General features: G+C 47.0%; 1 protein-coding gene across 5 annotated transcripts in view; it reads right to left on the bottom strand.

Annotated features, from left to right (window-relative positions):
* Window positions 1-13,536, bottom strand: part of LOC119169657 (protein lin-9 homolog) — a 165,199-nt gene that overhangs the window by 59,260 nt on the left and 92,403 nt on the right. For all 5 annotated transcript variants that reach the window (XM_075887098.1, XM_075887099.1, XM_075887101.1 and 2 more), the window contains exon 14: window positions 8,627-8,860. In XM_075887098.1, coding sequence (XP_075743213.1) covers window positions 8,627-8,860 — 234 coding nt within the window. The remainder of the gene's footprint in view (window positions 1-8,626; window positions 8,861-13,536) is intronic.

Genomic DNA, 13,536 nt, shown 5'->3' with positions numbered 1-13,536 from the left:
TGTATAAAAAAACGCACTTAGTGCAAAAGTGTCGATATATAAAAGCAGCTTTAATTTACAATTGTCATAAGGACATAATGAGCAAACGTTGAATCCAGAATACCTGAATCAATGAGAAAACCATACATCAACAATCACGAGTACGACACGTCGTGTTTGACTCAATTCTCGTTTGTTATGACCGCGCACATAGCTTCTTTAAAATATGCAGCTTGCGAAACTGTGCGATAAAAGCAAGTCAGTCCTCTGCAGACAACCAAAGAAAGATAAACTAAGCATGTGCTACCTGTATACATTAAATTTTTTACAAGAGTAGGGGCTCATGTTTCCAGTTTTGATGTGTCTTACTTATCCGTTCATATCCAAAAAAAACGGCAGAAATTGGGGGAAGAAGTCTGAAGGAATGCCAAATTTCTCAGCTCCGGGTCCCACAGGAGCCGTCGCACATTTATCCAGTAAAAGGTGCCCATTGCACCCGTACCTATACACTCCGGCCCCCTTGTTTCAAGATGTACAGCAGCAAATCAAAATTATAATCATGAACTTCCTTAAGTAAAACTCTTACTACCTCCGAGAGAGTGCCATGAGAGCACTTGCGCTTCGAAATACGAGGACGCTTATGAATTACTGTCGAATTACGGAAAACATGATGTCCGTAAATATAAGCAAGAGCTTGTTCTATATGATGGTCATTCCAGTTGAATTCTTAACACTTTTGGGTAATTGCCAAGTGCTAAATATTCGCAACTGCCTTGCTAGCACAAAAATTGGGAACATTTCCATCGATTGGTACACCCGTAACTTCGCATCTTGCAGATAAAGTGAGCCAACGACAGCTCCTGAGTTATTCATGACTCACGAGTCGCGCAGTACGCAAGCGGAGAAAGGCTTGACGAGCATAAAGATGCCTTCTCTCAAAGTAAAGGAAACACCGCACGTAGAATGCAGATGCCTCCTTTATGTAGTTTTTTCGAAAATATTGGACCCGTTTCTTGAAACACCCTGTATATGAGACCTGGGCCTAATGCGGGCCTGACTCAGGCCCGGGCCCGACCTCGAAGCTTTTGGGCCTGAACTTGGCCCAAGCCTGATCCAACAATACTTTACCCGGACCGGCCCATGCAGTGCTCTATATTGGAACACACCGATGGTTTTCTTTCGCGCAGCTGTGCGGAACGATGCCTTTTTTGATGCCAATGCGTATCATTTCGCTAGCGCTTGGCCATTGTGGTAACTAATCAGAGCGGCTGTTGATCCGTATTATCAACAAAATTGGCTAGCCGCCAGTGGTGGATGATCGCTCTACGATAACCTGCCTCCATCTCTGCTCCATCTCCATCTCGGTGTTGTCGGATACACTTTGACGGCGAACAGCTGCTGGTGTTAATGTGTTAATGCAGCTGTTTGGCTCGCTCACGAAAGCGGTTGTAGGCGTTGTTTCAGTGTGCTTTTCACCATGGCCTCGCTATGCATGGGTGAGAATTGCGTCGTGCCGCTGCTGGGAAAGAATAGGAAGCTGTGTGTGAACACTTTTTAAATTTTGAGAATAAATGTTCCCTTATTTGGCTGGCTCAGATCAGCTATATTTCTTCGATTGCACTACAACGAAACTTTTTCCGCGCCCTGTCAGTTTCGTTGTAGCGGGGTTCAACTGTACACTAAAGCTGTCTAACCAAGTTTCGCCTTCCCTCAGAACACCTGAGAATGCATTCACAAGCTTTCTTGCTTGTCGGAAGGACTGGTCCCCAAAAAAATTCCATCATTCTGCATATGAAGGGAAAAAGAAGGCCTGTATGAAGCCCAATGTAATGGAACACTGCTCTAACACAGCAGTGTTACATTGTGCTCCCTACAGGCAGCACACAGTACAGTAAAACCTCGTTAATTCGAAGTCACTGGGGCCGTGAGAAATCTTCGAATTAAGCGGGTTTTCGAATTAACAAACATACAAGAAGTCAGATGCAAGGAACTTGAACATATTAAAAGTAATCAGTGCTCGTTGTTTGCTGTGCCGGCTAGCTTGTGGCTCCAAGGGTTATGTTTTTCAGCAATACCTGGTCTTAATTTTGCCACCAATATGAAGGAATGGAGGGCCTAGCTGCTGCCACCGAAAAATAAATAAATAAAAAAATCTGTCATGATCGATTGAAATGTGCAACTGCGGAAAACAAGACATTTTCACTGCAACATAGTAGTGACACGTGGGCAGCACGTCGCCTGCTCCTCGCTGCGTCAGCACGTCATGATGCAAACATTCACACATTCTATCTGTTGTAATTAGGAATTTAATATTGGCCAGTATAAGAAAACTCGCAATGTCTTTTGGCTGGAAAAAATGTTCTTTGAAACTTTCGAACCTAGGTGTTGCTGGCCAAAACTTCGCCAGCAGTGCAAGGACGCGAATTGCTGGCGCAACCAGCAATCAAAGGTTCTACATCGCGCTTTCTGCCAAACTGTCCTTTATTAATTTCTTTAAGATCTCAGAAAGAATAGGTAAACCATGACCCGCTGACGTTGCGAGAAACATGCAATAAACTGTCCGCGCGTCACCGCTGTGTTGCAGTGCAGCACGTCTCGTTTTTCGCAGGCGCACGTTTCGGTTGACTACGAAACCGTTTTTTATTTTGCGCTGGAAGTAGCAAGGCTGGGGTGCTTGAGCTGCCACTCATTAGTATCGCTACGTTGGGCTGCCTTGTGGCTATTAAGGGCCATCCTTTCCACGAATTCGCGGCGAAATCAGGATCCGGAACTGGCACATGGCATCCACAGTTTTCGAATTAACCGGACTGGTACCGGCCGCCGCGTCAAATTATAAAGTCAAACTTACAATGCAAAATACGGCACCGCAGAAATCTTTTGAATTAAGTGGAATTTCAAAATAACCGAGTTCGAATTAATGACGTTTCACTGTAATTTGAGTGTACACAGTAAGATCTTATTACTTCGAATTTTGCAGGACCAAGGGAAATGTCTGAATTCAACAAATGACGAATTATCAAGGGCATTAAGAAAACTATAAGCAAATGTCACTTCAAGAGATCTTTATTTCTGCATGAATATGCAATCGCTGTTCTTATTTTGCATATAAGCAGTGCCCAAATTGCCATTCTTGTAATCCCACAACTTCTTTAACTGTGCAATAGCAGTGCAAGACCACCATGTCTTAGTTAATTGTACACACACAATGCAATGTTCCTTGGTCAGGTACCACCACTGTTGCCATTTAGACACCATGCACATCTGAAAATTTTTTCACCGACTGTGTGTGTCGCCAGCAAGAGATAATTCATCAATTTTGATCTAGCAAACAAGTTCTATAATAATAAGGAGAACCTCATTGATGCCCCCCCCCAAAATAAAATATCGCGCAAGATAAACGCACGATCTGGGAAAACGTATGATCCAAATCCAGCGAAAATTGAGGCTGAGAAGTTCAAATAAAGACGTAAGGGACAAAAACATCTATCTCTGAAAAAAAAAAAAACAACTGATTTTTTGCTGATGCCTCTCACCCTTGGACAAGAAAAGCTCTTTCTGCACACATTGTAGACCCCTGCCACTTTTTCAGTGTTTTTTGTGCAACCGAAGCATTGTAAAGCTTCAAGTTTAGCAAGAGCTTAGGCGAAGTTAGCCGGTCGGCGCGCGCTTTCGTTCTCGCTGCTATCTCCCGATGCCTTGTCCTCCAACTCCTTTGAAGCATCACCCCACAACACATCTGCCACAATCTCGGCGACGCTTTGCAGCTCCCAAGACTGACGTCTATATAGAGATGAACTTGGCGAACGGTGCATCGGTGCCTGTGGAGAAGAACTCCACATCAATGTCGTTGTTGATGTCATGCGTGCACACCACAGAGTCGTCTTCGCTGTGTCTGTGTCTTCCGATGGAAGCTGCCACTGAAAACTGCCCTTCCTGAAACAGCTGCTAACCTTTTGACTTGTCACTCTTTCAAAAAGTGCTCAAGTAGCGCATCGCGTCGAGAAGTGGAAGCGATAAGTTCTAGGGGTCATTGCCATGTGACACGCAAGCAAGAAAATGCCAATCCAAGCCAGGCCAAGCCAAGCCAAAGTGATAAATGTGCGTTGTGGCGTGTTAGTACTTTGTGTCCATGCTGTAGTTACACTATGGGGTAATACAGAAATTACCGTATTTACACGATTGTAAGACGACTCGAATGTAAGACGACCCCCCCCAAAATCGCATCTCAAAAAAAAAAAAAAAAAAAAGAACACGTGCATTTTACACAAGGGAAATTTATTCACGTGGTTGCGGAGGATTATTCATCGTCGCTGGAGTCGTCCTCGCTGGTGCTGCTGCCGTCATTGCTGCTGCAGTCCCACAGCACGTCGTCGTCAAGTGTGAGTCCACACTTCGCGAACGACCGCACCACGGCATCGCGTGGGACGGCCGCCCATGCGGAGAGGACCCACCCGCACACAGTAGCCAGGGAGGCTCTCCTCACACGCCCGCTTGGCGTAAGTTCGCGGCTTCCTGACGAAATCCACTCGTTGTATTCGCGGCGCAGGAGGTCTTTAAAAGGCTTGTTGACCCCCACGTCGAGAGGCTGAAGCTGCCCCGTCAAGCTGCCCCGACAAAGAGGAGCTCTTCCGTCAACTACCAATACCCCCCTACGGCGGGTCTTCTATCGATTACCGGTGCTCCCTCAAGAGCCGTGCGCTCGTCATAAAGGCACTCGTAATGCGCGCAGTAGATGCTAAAAAAAGAAAAGCTTTTGTATAAGCACGCGGAAAACTATGCGCTTTGGGTTGAGCGGGAAACTATTCGAGATGACAATACATGGTTCGATTTCGATTCTAAGGTACATGGTTCGATTTCGATTCTAAGACGACCCCCCAACATTGGATTGTCAAATTTGAAAAAAAGGGTCATCTTACAATCGTGTAAATACGGTACATGGCTGCTTTCATTTTGAAAGTGACTGACCATGCACTAACGAACAGCAACAGGGCCGCGGGTAGGCACCCTGGAGTCGACGAGTTCTGTGTTCGCTACTGGAGATGGCAGCATGAGCAGCTGAAAGCCACCAATATGTGCTGGGCCTTTTGTGTGCCTAAGGCTAGGGTGAATGGCAAAAGTTTATTTCGACAGAAGGTAACTGCGAACGATTCCATCTGAGATGGCCATCAGCCCAAGGTTGATGTCGTACGCAAATTTTTTGCAAGCTCCCTTTGAGGCACGAACAGTAACACTATGCCCGGAAGCTTTGTTTGCAGCTTTTGTGTATAAAATATGACTAGCCTTGTGTTGAACTTGTGGTTTCCTTGTTAAGGTAAGTCTCGATTAGTACTTCTTAAAGGTTTTAGTAAGTTGCTAGTGTGAGAGTTACCGATTTGCGACCACTTCGTTATTTTTTTCTTTTTATCACTCTGTACGTTTTTAATTATGTTATCACTCTTGAAGGTTTTAGTAGGTTGCTAGTGTGAGAGTTACTGATTTGCAACCACTTCGTTATTTTTTTTTTATCACTCCGTACGTTTTGAATTATGTTATAGGGGCCCAGCAGCACTTTTCGAGCATGGTCAGAAAACCCTGCTGTTCGGTAGTAGAAACTCCCGACAACACGTGAACCAAATACTGTAGTGCAGCACGGGGCCTGGAATTCACAATAATTTAACAAAGTCAGCTAAAAAAAATTGCTTTCTCTTCTCTCGACAAATCGCAGAAGACATTGAAAAATCACTAGTAGAAAGCCCATCTATCAGCCATTGGCCGATTTGAACATGGTGCGCTTGGTCATTACAGTGATCGCCGCGAAAAGCCACGAATTGTTTGTTCAGGCGTGCACTAGCCATCACACTAAAAAAGCCGCACATCCAAAAAAAAAAAAAAAGTGCTTGAGCTCACGAAGCACACGTGACGTTTTTCTTTGCCCCTGCTATACATCCATGCTTAGCTTCCAGCACTTCGGTCCGGACAAGAGAGGAGAGAATGCAATTGTAGCATGCAACATATCTTTGTAACTCCATACTCGCACTGGACGGATTCCTAAAATTTTTGCGGTGTTGAATTCGTGAGGCCATAAGCTCTTGCAGTGAATTCATTCCATGGTTACTAGAAAAAATGTTTCAGGGCCCCTTTGAGCGGGAATGTATAAATGAGGTTCTACTGAAAAATGCAACAGGATCAGTACAGTGCAGACCACTTATAACGTAATCGCTTCTTGCGCTGGACCGGTTATAACGTGAGTTTTTTTTTTTACCACCGATATGTCGCCCGTAGAACTCAATGTATAGGCCGACCGTTTATTGCGTAGGCGCGGGAAGGAGAATACAGGTTATAGTGCGGAGTTTTTAGGCGCACGACCATGAAATCGGCGAACGGAGCACGGTCGGCACGGTTTCCCGGCGCGCCGGAACGTTGGGAGTGTGAACGGGAGGGCGCACGTGGAGACCGCCGCGAAAAGTCAAACATTGCGAAGAAGAGAGGGTAGAGTAGGGAGGGAGTCGGGGAGACCTTGGAAGGAGGGAGCGTGTTTTCGTCACCGTGGCGACCGTGGCAGCGTCCAATCCGGGTGCGCGCTGCGCGGAGGTGGGGGGGGAGGGGGAGTAGCGGTAGCATGCTTTTTTTTTTTTCTCAACCTACTTCTTTTGCCTCTGGATTTGCTGTGTGCCCTTCGCCGTGTCATTGCCGTCTGAGAGCCCAGAGCACATGTGTTGCGTAGCTCCTGCCGCCATGGCGTCGGCGGCGTCTTCAAGCGGTGTGAAGAAACGCCGTGCCTTATCACTGGAGATTAAGGAATGCGTCATAAGGGACATTGAGAGTGGCCTGAAGAAGGCGTCGGTGGCGGCGAAATACGGCATTTCCGACACGACCGTGTCGACCATCTACAAAAACAAGGACAAACTGCGGCAGCAACTGCAGCAAGATTCGTCTTCCCTGTCACGGAAGAGAATACGTACGTCAAAATACGAAGACGTGGACGCAGCGCTGTTCAGGTGGTTCCGCGAAGTTAGGGTTCAGAGCATCCCAGTAAGTGGCCCCATGCTCCAACAAAAGGCCAAGTGTCTCGGAGCTCTTTTAGGCCACGACGACTTCAATCCACTCAACGGGTGGATTCAGCGCTTCAAAGATCGCCATGGCATCAGCTGCAAAACGGTGTGCGGAGAAAGCGGCGCTGTCGACGACGAGTCTATCGAAGTCTGGCTTCGCTTGAACTTGGAGAGTATGCTGTCGACCTATACTGACAGAGAAATTTATAATGCCGATGAAGCTGGTTTACTTTATAACCTTTTGCCCAACCGCACGCTTGTGCTGAAAGGCGAAGCCCGCTCCGGCCGCAAGGTCTCAAAGGAGTGCATAACTGTATTGTTTTGCGTCAATTTGGACGGGAGCGACAAGCGCCGCCTCTTTGTCATAGGTAAATCGGCAAGGCCACGTTGCTTTAAAAAGCGAGAGTGCCTGCCAGTGACCTACAAAGCCAATAAAAAGGCGTGGATGACGCAGAATTTGTTCACCAGCTGACTTTGCAAGTTTGATGAGGATATGGTGGCAGAGAAGCGGCGGGTCGTGCTTATCCTCGACAACTGCAAGGCTTACAACGTCAAGCCGAAGTTGACCGCAGTCAACCTAAAGTTTTTGCCTGCCAACACTACAGCAAAAAGTCAACCTCTCGACCAGGGTGTCATCACAACCGTAAAGGCGCTGTACAAAAAGCGCATTTGCGAGAGAGTTTTGCAGAGCATGCAGCAGTAGCAGCCTCTTAAAGTGAACTTAAGAGGCGCAATTGACATGGTGGTCGCTTCATGGTGGCAGGTAAAGGCCGATACCGTAAGCGTTTCAAGAGGGCAGGCTTCGTGCGCAATGCAGAGGCTCTGGAAGACGATGAGCAGAGTGACACGTCGCTCGCCGGTGAGACCCTCAACACTGACGACGTGTGGTCCTGCCTCGTTGACAACAACTTTGTAACTGCCACCGACACTTTCCAAGAATTTGTAGATGCCGGGGAGTCTGAGCTTTCTGTCTGCGAGGAAGCGAGCACAGATGACGCGATCGTCGCAGCGGTGCGCGGTAGTGCGGAGGTTGCAACAGACGACGAGTCGGACGGCGAAGACGATGTCGACCCCATGCCAGAACCAGATTTTCCGTGCAAAGACGCATTGGAATACCCCGCTAAAGTGAAAACGTACTGTGCGAAAAACAGTTTGAGCGAGAAATCGCTTCAGTGCTTAAGCTTTGTGGAGGACGAAATCGTTCACAGCGCTGTTCGCAAGCATCGCCAGACAAAAATAACGGCGTTGTTCCGCTGATGGCGGACTTGAAAACTTTGTTTCCGTGCGGTGTTGTGATTGTGTTGAATGTGTCTGCGAGTGAAAAGTGTAGTAAATTGCTTTTGAAAGGTGGGTTGCCCTTTTGACATAGGCAAAGGCCGAAAAAAGCAGGCTTTGGTTATAACGCGGTACCGCTTATATCGCAGATTTTACAACTCCCGTGACTTACGTTATAAGCGGTCTACACTGTATTCAACATCTTACACCGCTTTTGTGACACTGTGCATGTATTGCACAGAGTCAAAGCAAAATTATGGGTTTTATTGGAATGATTTTAAAACATCAATGTATACAGAATAAAGGTGAAGCTTGTTTATACAGCTTCTTCCAGCACATACCTTGATCTGCAGCATGAGTGCAGTGAGCTTGGCTATCAGGTCAACCGCTCGATGCGCTACGTTCTCTTCCGTGTCTGACGAAGGGGACGCAGAAGAGGAGGAAGCCGACAGGGCAGCTGCCATGCTGCTTCCCGGGGCAGCACACTCCCGCATCAGTTCACGGGCCTCGTTAAGGCACTTACTGCGAATCGCCTGGGGCTGCATGTCAAACTGCAGGCCTTGCTCGGGAGCCAGCTAGGGCAGAGACGGGAGAGGGGCATCAAGAAGCAATACAGAGACGGAATACTGGCGCACTGTTGCAAATGTAGCGAGAAATCAGCTGAATCCTAGTAACTTGTTAAGTCACCTAGATGCGAATATTGCCATTTTAAGTTTTCAATCAATCCATCAAGCTTAATTACCCTTTTAGTGCCACCTATGAAGAACTGTCTGCAAATGTGTCAAATCACTACAACATTACTTTAAGGCACTCAGTATGCTTTTGCAACAACAGTAATGAGATAATTGTTGAATTTATGTGTGTTATAGTGACTCATACTAATTAGGTTGTATTTAAATATCCCTTTATGCGAAGTCATTTTCGCCTGCTTTTAGCATAAATAGAATGAAAGCTCAGGCTAGAAATATAGTGCAAAATTCGTTTTCAGTTACAGTTGACATCCGATTTCCCGGACCCCCAAGGGATCGCGAAAACGTCTGGAAAATCAGGCAGTCCAGAAAAACGAATGTAAGCGAAACCACACTTTTTTAATAGGTATTTTTTGCTGACCGAGAGAATTACGGCAGGAGTACAGGATTCTCATTGCAATTGAACAAATGCATTGTTTACGTGCTCTGAGAGCTGTTTATATTAAAAAAAAACGAAAGAAAGAAAGGAAAAATTCCGATATGGCCGGCGCTACTGCATTTGTAAGAACTTAGGCGGGAGGGGGGGGGGGGGGACGTACATAAAAGTAGCTTTTTTTTTTTTTTTGCACGACATTCCACTCGCCCGCGATGATGTCTGCCTTAATTTCAGCGAACGTCCTGCTGTCACTGTACACCGATGATGAACCCGAGGACCGTGTCAGTGTTCGCGTCAGCTCCAAGCTCATTGACTGTGTAGGCGCTGCCTCTTCTATCTCGGTGACAGAGTCGCAGGAAGTAACTTGAATGGTTTCATCATCGGTCAATTCTGTCCACACCTCGAGGTATTTGTCAGCGTCAGTGAAGCCCTCAAAGGTTATCCCGGCTGTAATCGAAACACTAGCAGCGTGCAGAATGTCGAAGGCCATGTCCGCAGGTGAAAGTTCATGGCCCATGTTGTCCACTCCGGGCGAGACGGTCGTCTCGGCGTCCTCCAGTAGGAAGGTCGCATGGCAAAAACAGTTTTGTAGGATCTGTTGCATAGCCGCCTTCCACGAGTCTGCAAGCATGCTGACGGCAGATCATAGATCAACAGCGTAGCTTTTCCCGCTGTCGGAAGACAGGAGCACAGGCTGCACAGCGCCATGCGGCTGTGGCATGGCTGTGGCCACAGGTTTGACTAAGCTACGGCTAGCAACGGATTGGTGTGTGCTGGATTGTGGCATTTGCGGTTTCGAGGGTACGGCAGCCACGGCGCGGTGAGTTCGAGAGTACGAAAACAATCAAAATGGCGGCGCTGATAGTGATTTTGAATCTGCAGTTAGTGGTAAAAACATTCCCCCATATCCACGAAGTGAATGATGATGAGTGGGCGAAGCTAAGGAGGTAAACCTGGTAAACCATGAATCCTCTGTACATTTTGCCTACTCGATTTTATTACATCGCTCCCCCTAGCGTACGTCGCCGCACTAAATCGAACGATTGCCTTCAACCAATGACACGTGCCATATGTGACATCATTCCTATTTTATAAGATCTCGCGTCTTTCATCAACTACAAGTACCGCTTTCTAGTTTATAACATCTTGCATCTTTTCATCATCAGCTACAAGTACCACCATCTAGTAAACACTACAAGAACTAAACGAGAGGTGGCTACATACAGGAGTAGGTACCGCCATCTAGTGAACACTGCAAGAACTAAACTAGAGGTGGCTACATACAGGGGACGGTACCGCCATCTAGTGAACACTGCAAGAACTAAGCTAGAGGTGGCTACATACAGGCTACAGGGGACGCACAGCCCACACCCTAAGGAGCTTCGCCCCTAAATGTTCGGAAAATCGTTTGGCCTATTTGGACTATTTAATACATTGACTCTATGAGGAACTTGACGGGGCCATAGATGAGTCCCGGAAATTAGGCATGTCCGAAATTTCGGGGGTCCAAGAAATCGGACGCCGACTACATATCCATTTTGAGCACAAAAAAGTCTTCTGCTCACATGCTACCAGGAAACAGCACGTCACACGACTCGGCCAACATAATAGTGCCTTTAGGAAAGTAGTCATATGTATCAGTACACTGCAAAATGAAGTTAAATAAGGCCAAATTTATTATGCACAATTTATCATCCCAAGCACAATATATCTTGCTCTCACTTAGCCTCTCTTTACTGCAAATAGCAAAAACGAGCGGTGTACACAAGTGTGTACATAAAGTCTCAAAGGGTTAAAAATACGCTAACAGAAATGACACAAGCAAACGTACCAGCACCGAGGGCGGTGGATTCGACAGGTTGTGCACAAAAACGAGACACTTTGGGGCATGCCAACTCAATGCTGCTGCACCGTCTACTTCCAGTGTTTTCGGTGATCGTAATTCAAACCGGGCTCTCGGTGAATGCCTTCTCTTTTGAGACCGTCAAGCACCGTTATGCGGCACAGGTATTTTGCAATCTGAGCCGATGCGAGCCACCACCAACGCCTTTGCCACCAAGTTGAATGTGCCATCGGCTGTTTAGATCACATGGTTTGAGCTAGTGCAGCCAAAGCCGTGAAGGAAAGAAGATCCTCTTTCGTGTGGCAAAAAAATCGGTATCGGACCGACCGACTTTTTCGTTCTGGCCTCGCAGCGTGATTTTTCGGTGGCTTGGGCGGCGAAGCGTGTGAATTTCCGGTAAGTGTCCGCTTTCACTCCTTTCGAGGCCAAGTGTGAATGCGCCTTAGGGTGCGGTAGCGATCGCTGGCTCACCCACTAGTTCAACTGCCAACAGCAGGTGGCCTGTATACACTTCTATGTGCTGCACTCTCATCCCAAATAGACTGTGTGAAAAGACTGTGCGAGAAGTAACCATATTCTTTTACAACAGTGTTTTGTAGAGCTACACGGGATAGAATCTGTTATTTTTTTAGGTATGTAACTACACTCAATCCTCAAACCTTAATAAACAAGCCTCAACCCCCGAGCCTATTAGCGCCCCATGACTGAGCACAGCGGCAAAATAAACAACCATACACTCGTGCACTCCATGAGCAGTCATACACACATGCCTTTGCTAGGCTGTTCTGAGAACTGGACACCACCACCCTTCTTTTGAACACCGCTACAATCATATATTTTTTTTCCCCCTTTGAACACTGCTATCAAGTTACAAGACTAATCAGTTTCATCGCACGAGAGAAGCAATGAATGCGATAGAAACAAGTTGTAAGGTTATACGAAGTAAGGCTGGAATAACTCTCTTGGATCCAAATTGACGCAACTCTACAAAATGCTTGTGTTAGAACATACGGCTGCGCTAGAGTAAAATGCTCTTTTCGCACAGTCTCTTCACATTGAGAGCACAGTTAGTAGATGGGTTTACGATCGATTCACGCTGATGCCTTGCACGCGCCAGCGATTATAGCCTTGATGAAACCAAAATTATAACCATTTCATTGAAACCGAAAATATGGTAATCATTGATACGTGGCGTTTAACGTCCCAAAACCACCGAGAATACGGTATGTTCCAGCCATGTTTTCGGGCACGACTCTTCACGGCAGTCCCACCTTGCGACTGAATAATGATGATAATAAACTAGTTTCGTGCATCAGGGGTGGTTTGGCCCAGAGTTGTGCAGGTAAACAAATTTGATGCACAATGGTGCAAGTGGCGCAGCTGTTGCACTTCTGCAAAACACAGAGAAATTATTTTACTTAACCGAAAAAACGCCGATACGCTAGGACACTGTTACAACGCTAGCTTACTGCAATGTTGTATATTTCAAACGGCCTCTGCCGGGGCTCACAGAATTGCTTATCAGCACATATAGACTACATGGTGCTCAAAGGCAGCCAGAGACCTAAAAAGTCAAGTTTTTAGAACCTTTATATCGCCTTTGTAGCCCAAGAATATATACAGTCGACTCTCGTTAATACGAAGTTCACGGGGACCGTGAAAAACTTCGAATTAAGCGGAATTCCAATTAACCACAATGAACGAAAAATACATTTATTTCAAAGAAGTTTATGAGAAAAAATCTGTGATTGCCGTTTGCTTCTGTTTGCTGAATCTGGCAGCAGAAAGCAAGTCCTGCAGGCTGTATATGTGCCTGAGTGCTTCCTCGGCGTTGCTCTCAGCAGTGAAAAACCGCTGCGTGAGGGCAAGGCCTGCGGCTACATCAGCAGCTCGCGGTAGTGGCTCACTTGCGGCGGCGTCGTCGTCAACCTCAGTTTCGTGACTTGGCTCCCTGGGCCGAACCATCTCCACGATCTCAGCGTCCGACAGTGCACCGCACGTTTCTACCGAACTGTTGGTGGCTATGTACTCCTCGAAAGGGACGTCACCGAGAGCTGGCAGGAGACCATCAACGTCAAGCTCGCGAGTTGCCATAGTAAATGCACGTGGAGATTCGTCGCACGTGGAAACGCTGAGTCCGCACACGACCGTAACGAGATCAACAATGAGGCCCGGAACCGGAACCGCCGGAGCAGCCGCTTCGTGATCTGGGGCGCTGCATGGAACTGCGATGCCATCAGCTGACGCTTTGAGCTGCGGCGCTGTGGTAAACTGCGATGCCCT

The sequence above is a fragment of the Rhipicephalus microplus genome, chromosome 2 (assembly GCF_043290135.1).
Source record: "Rhipicephalus microplus isolate Deutch F79 chromosome 2, USDA_Rmic, whole genome shotgun sequence".
NCBI lineage: Eukaryota > Metazoa > Arthropoda > Arachnida > Ixodida > Ixodidae > Rhipicephalus > Rhipicephalus microplus.
Note: the sequence above shows the minus strand (reverse complement) of the source record. Positions and strands in the feature narration are given on the sequence as shown.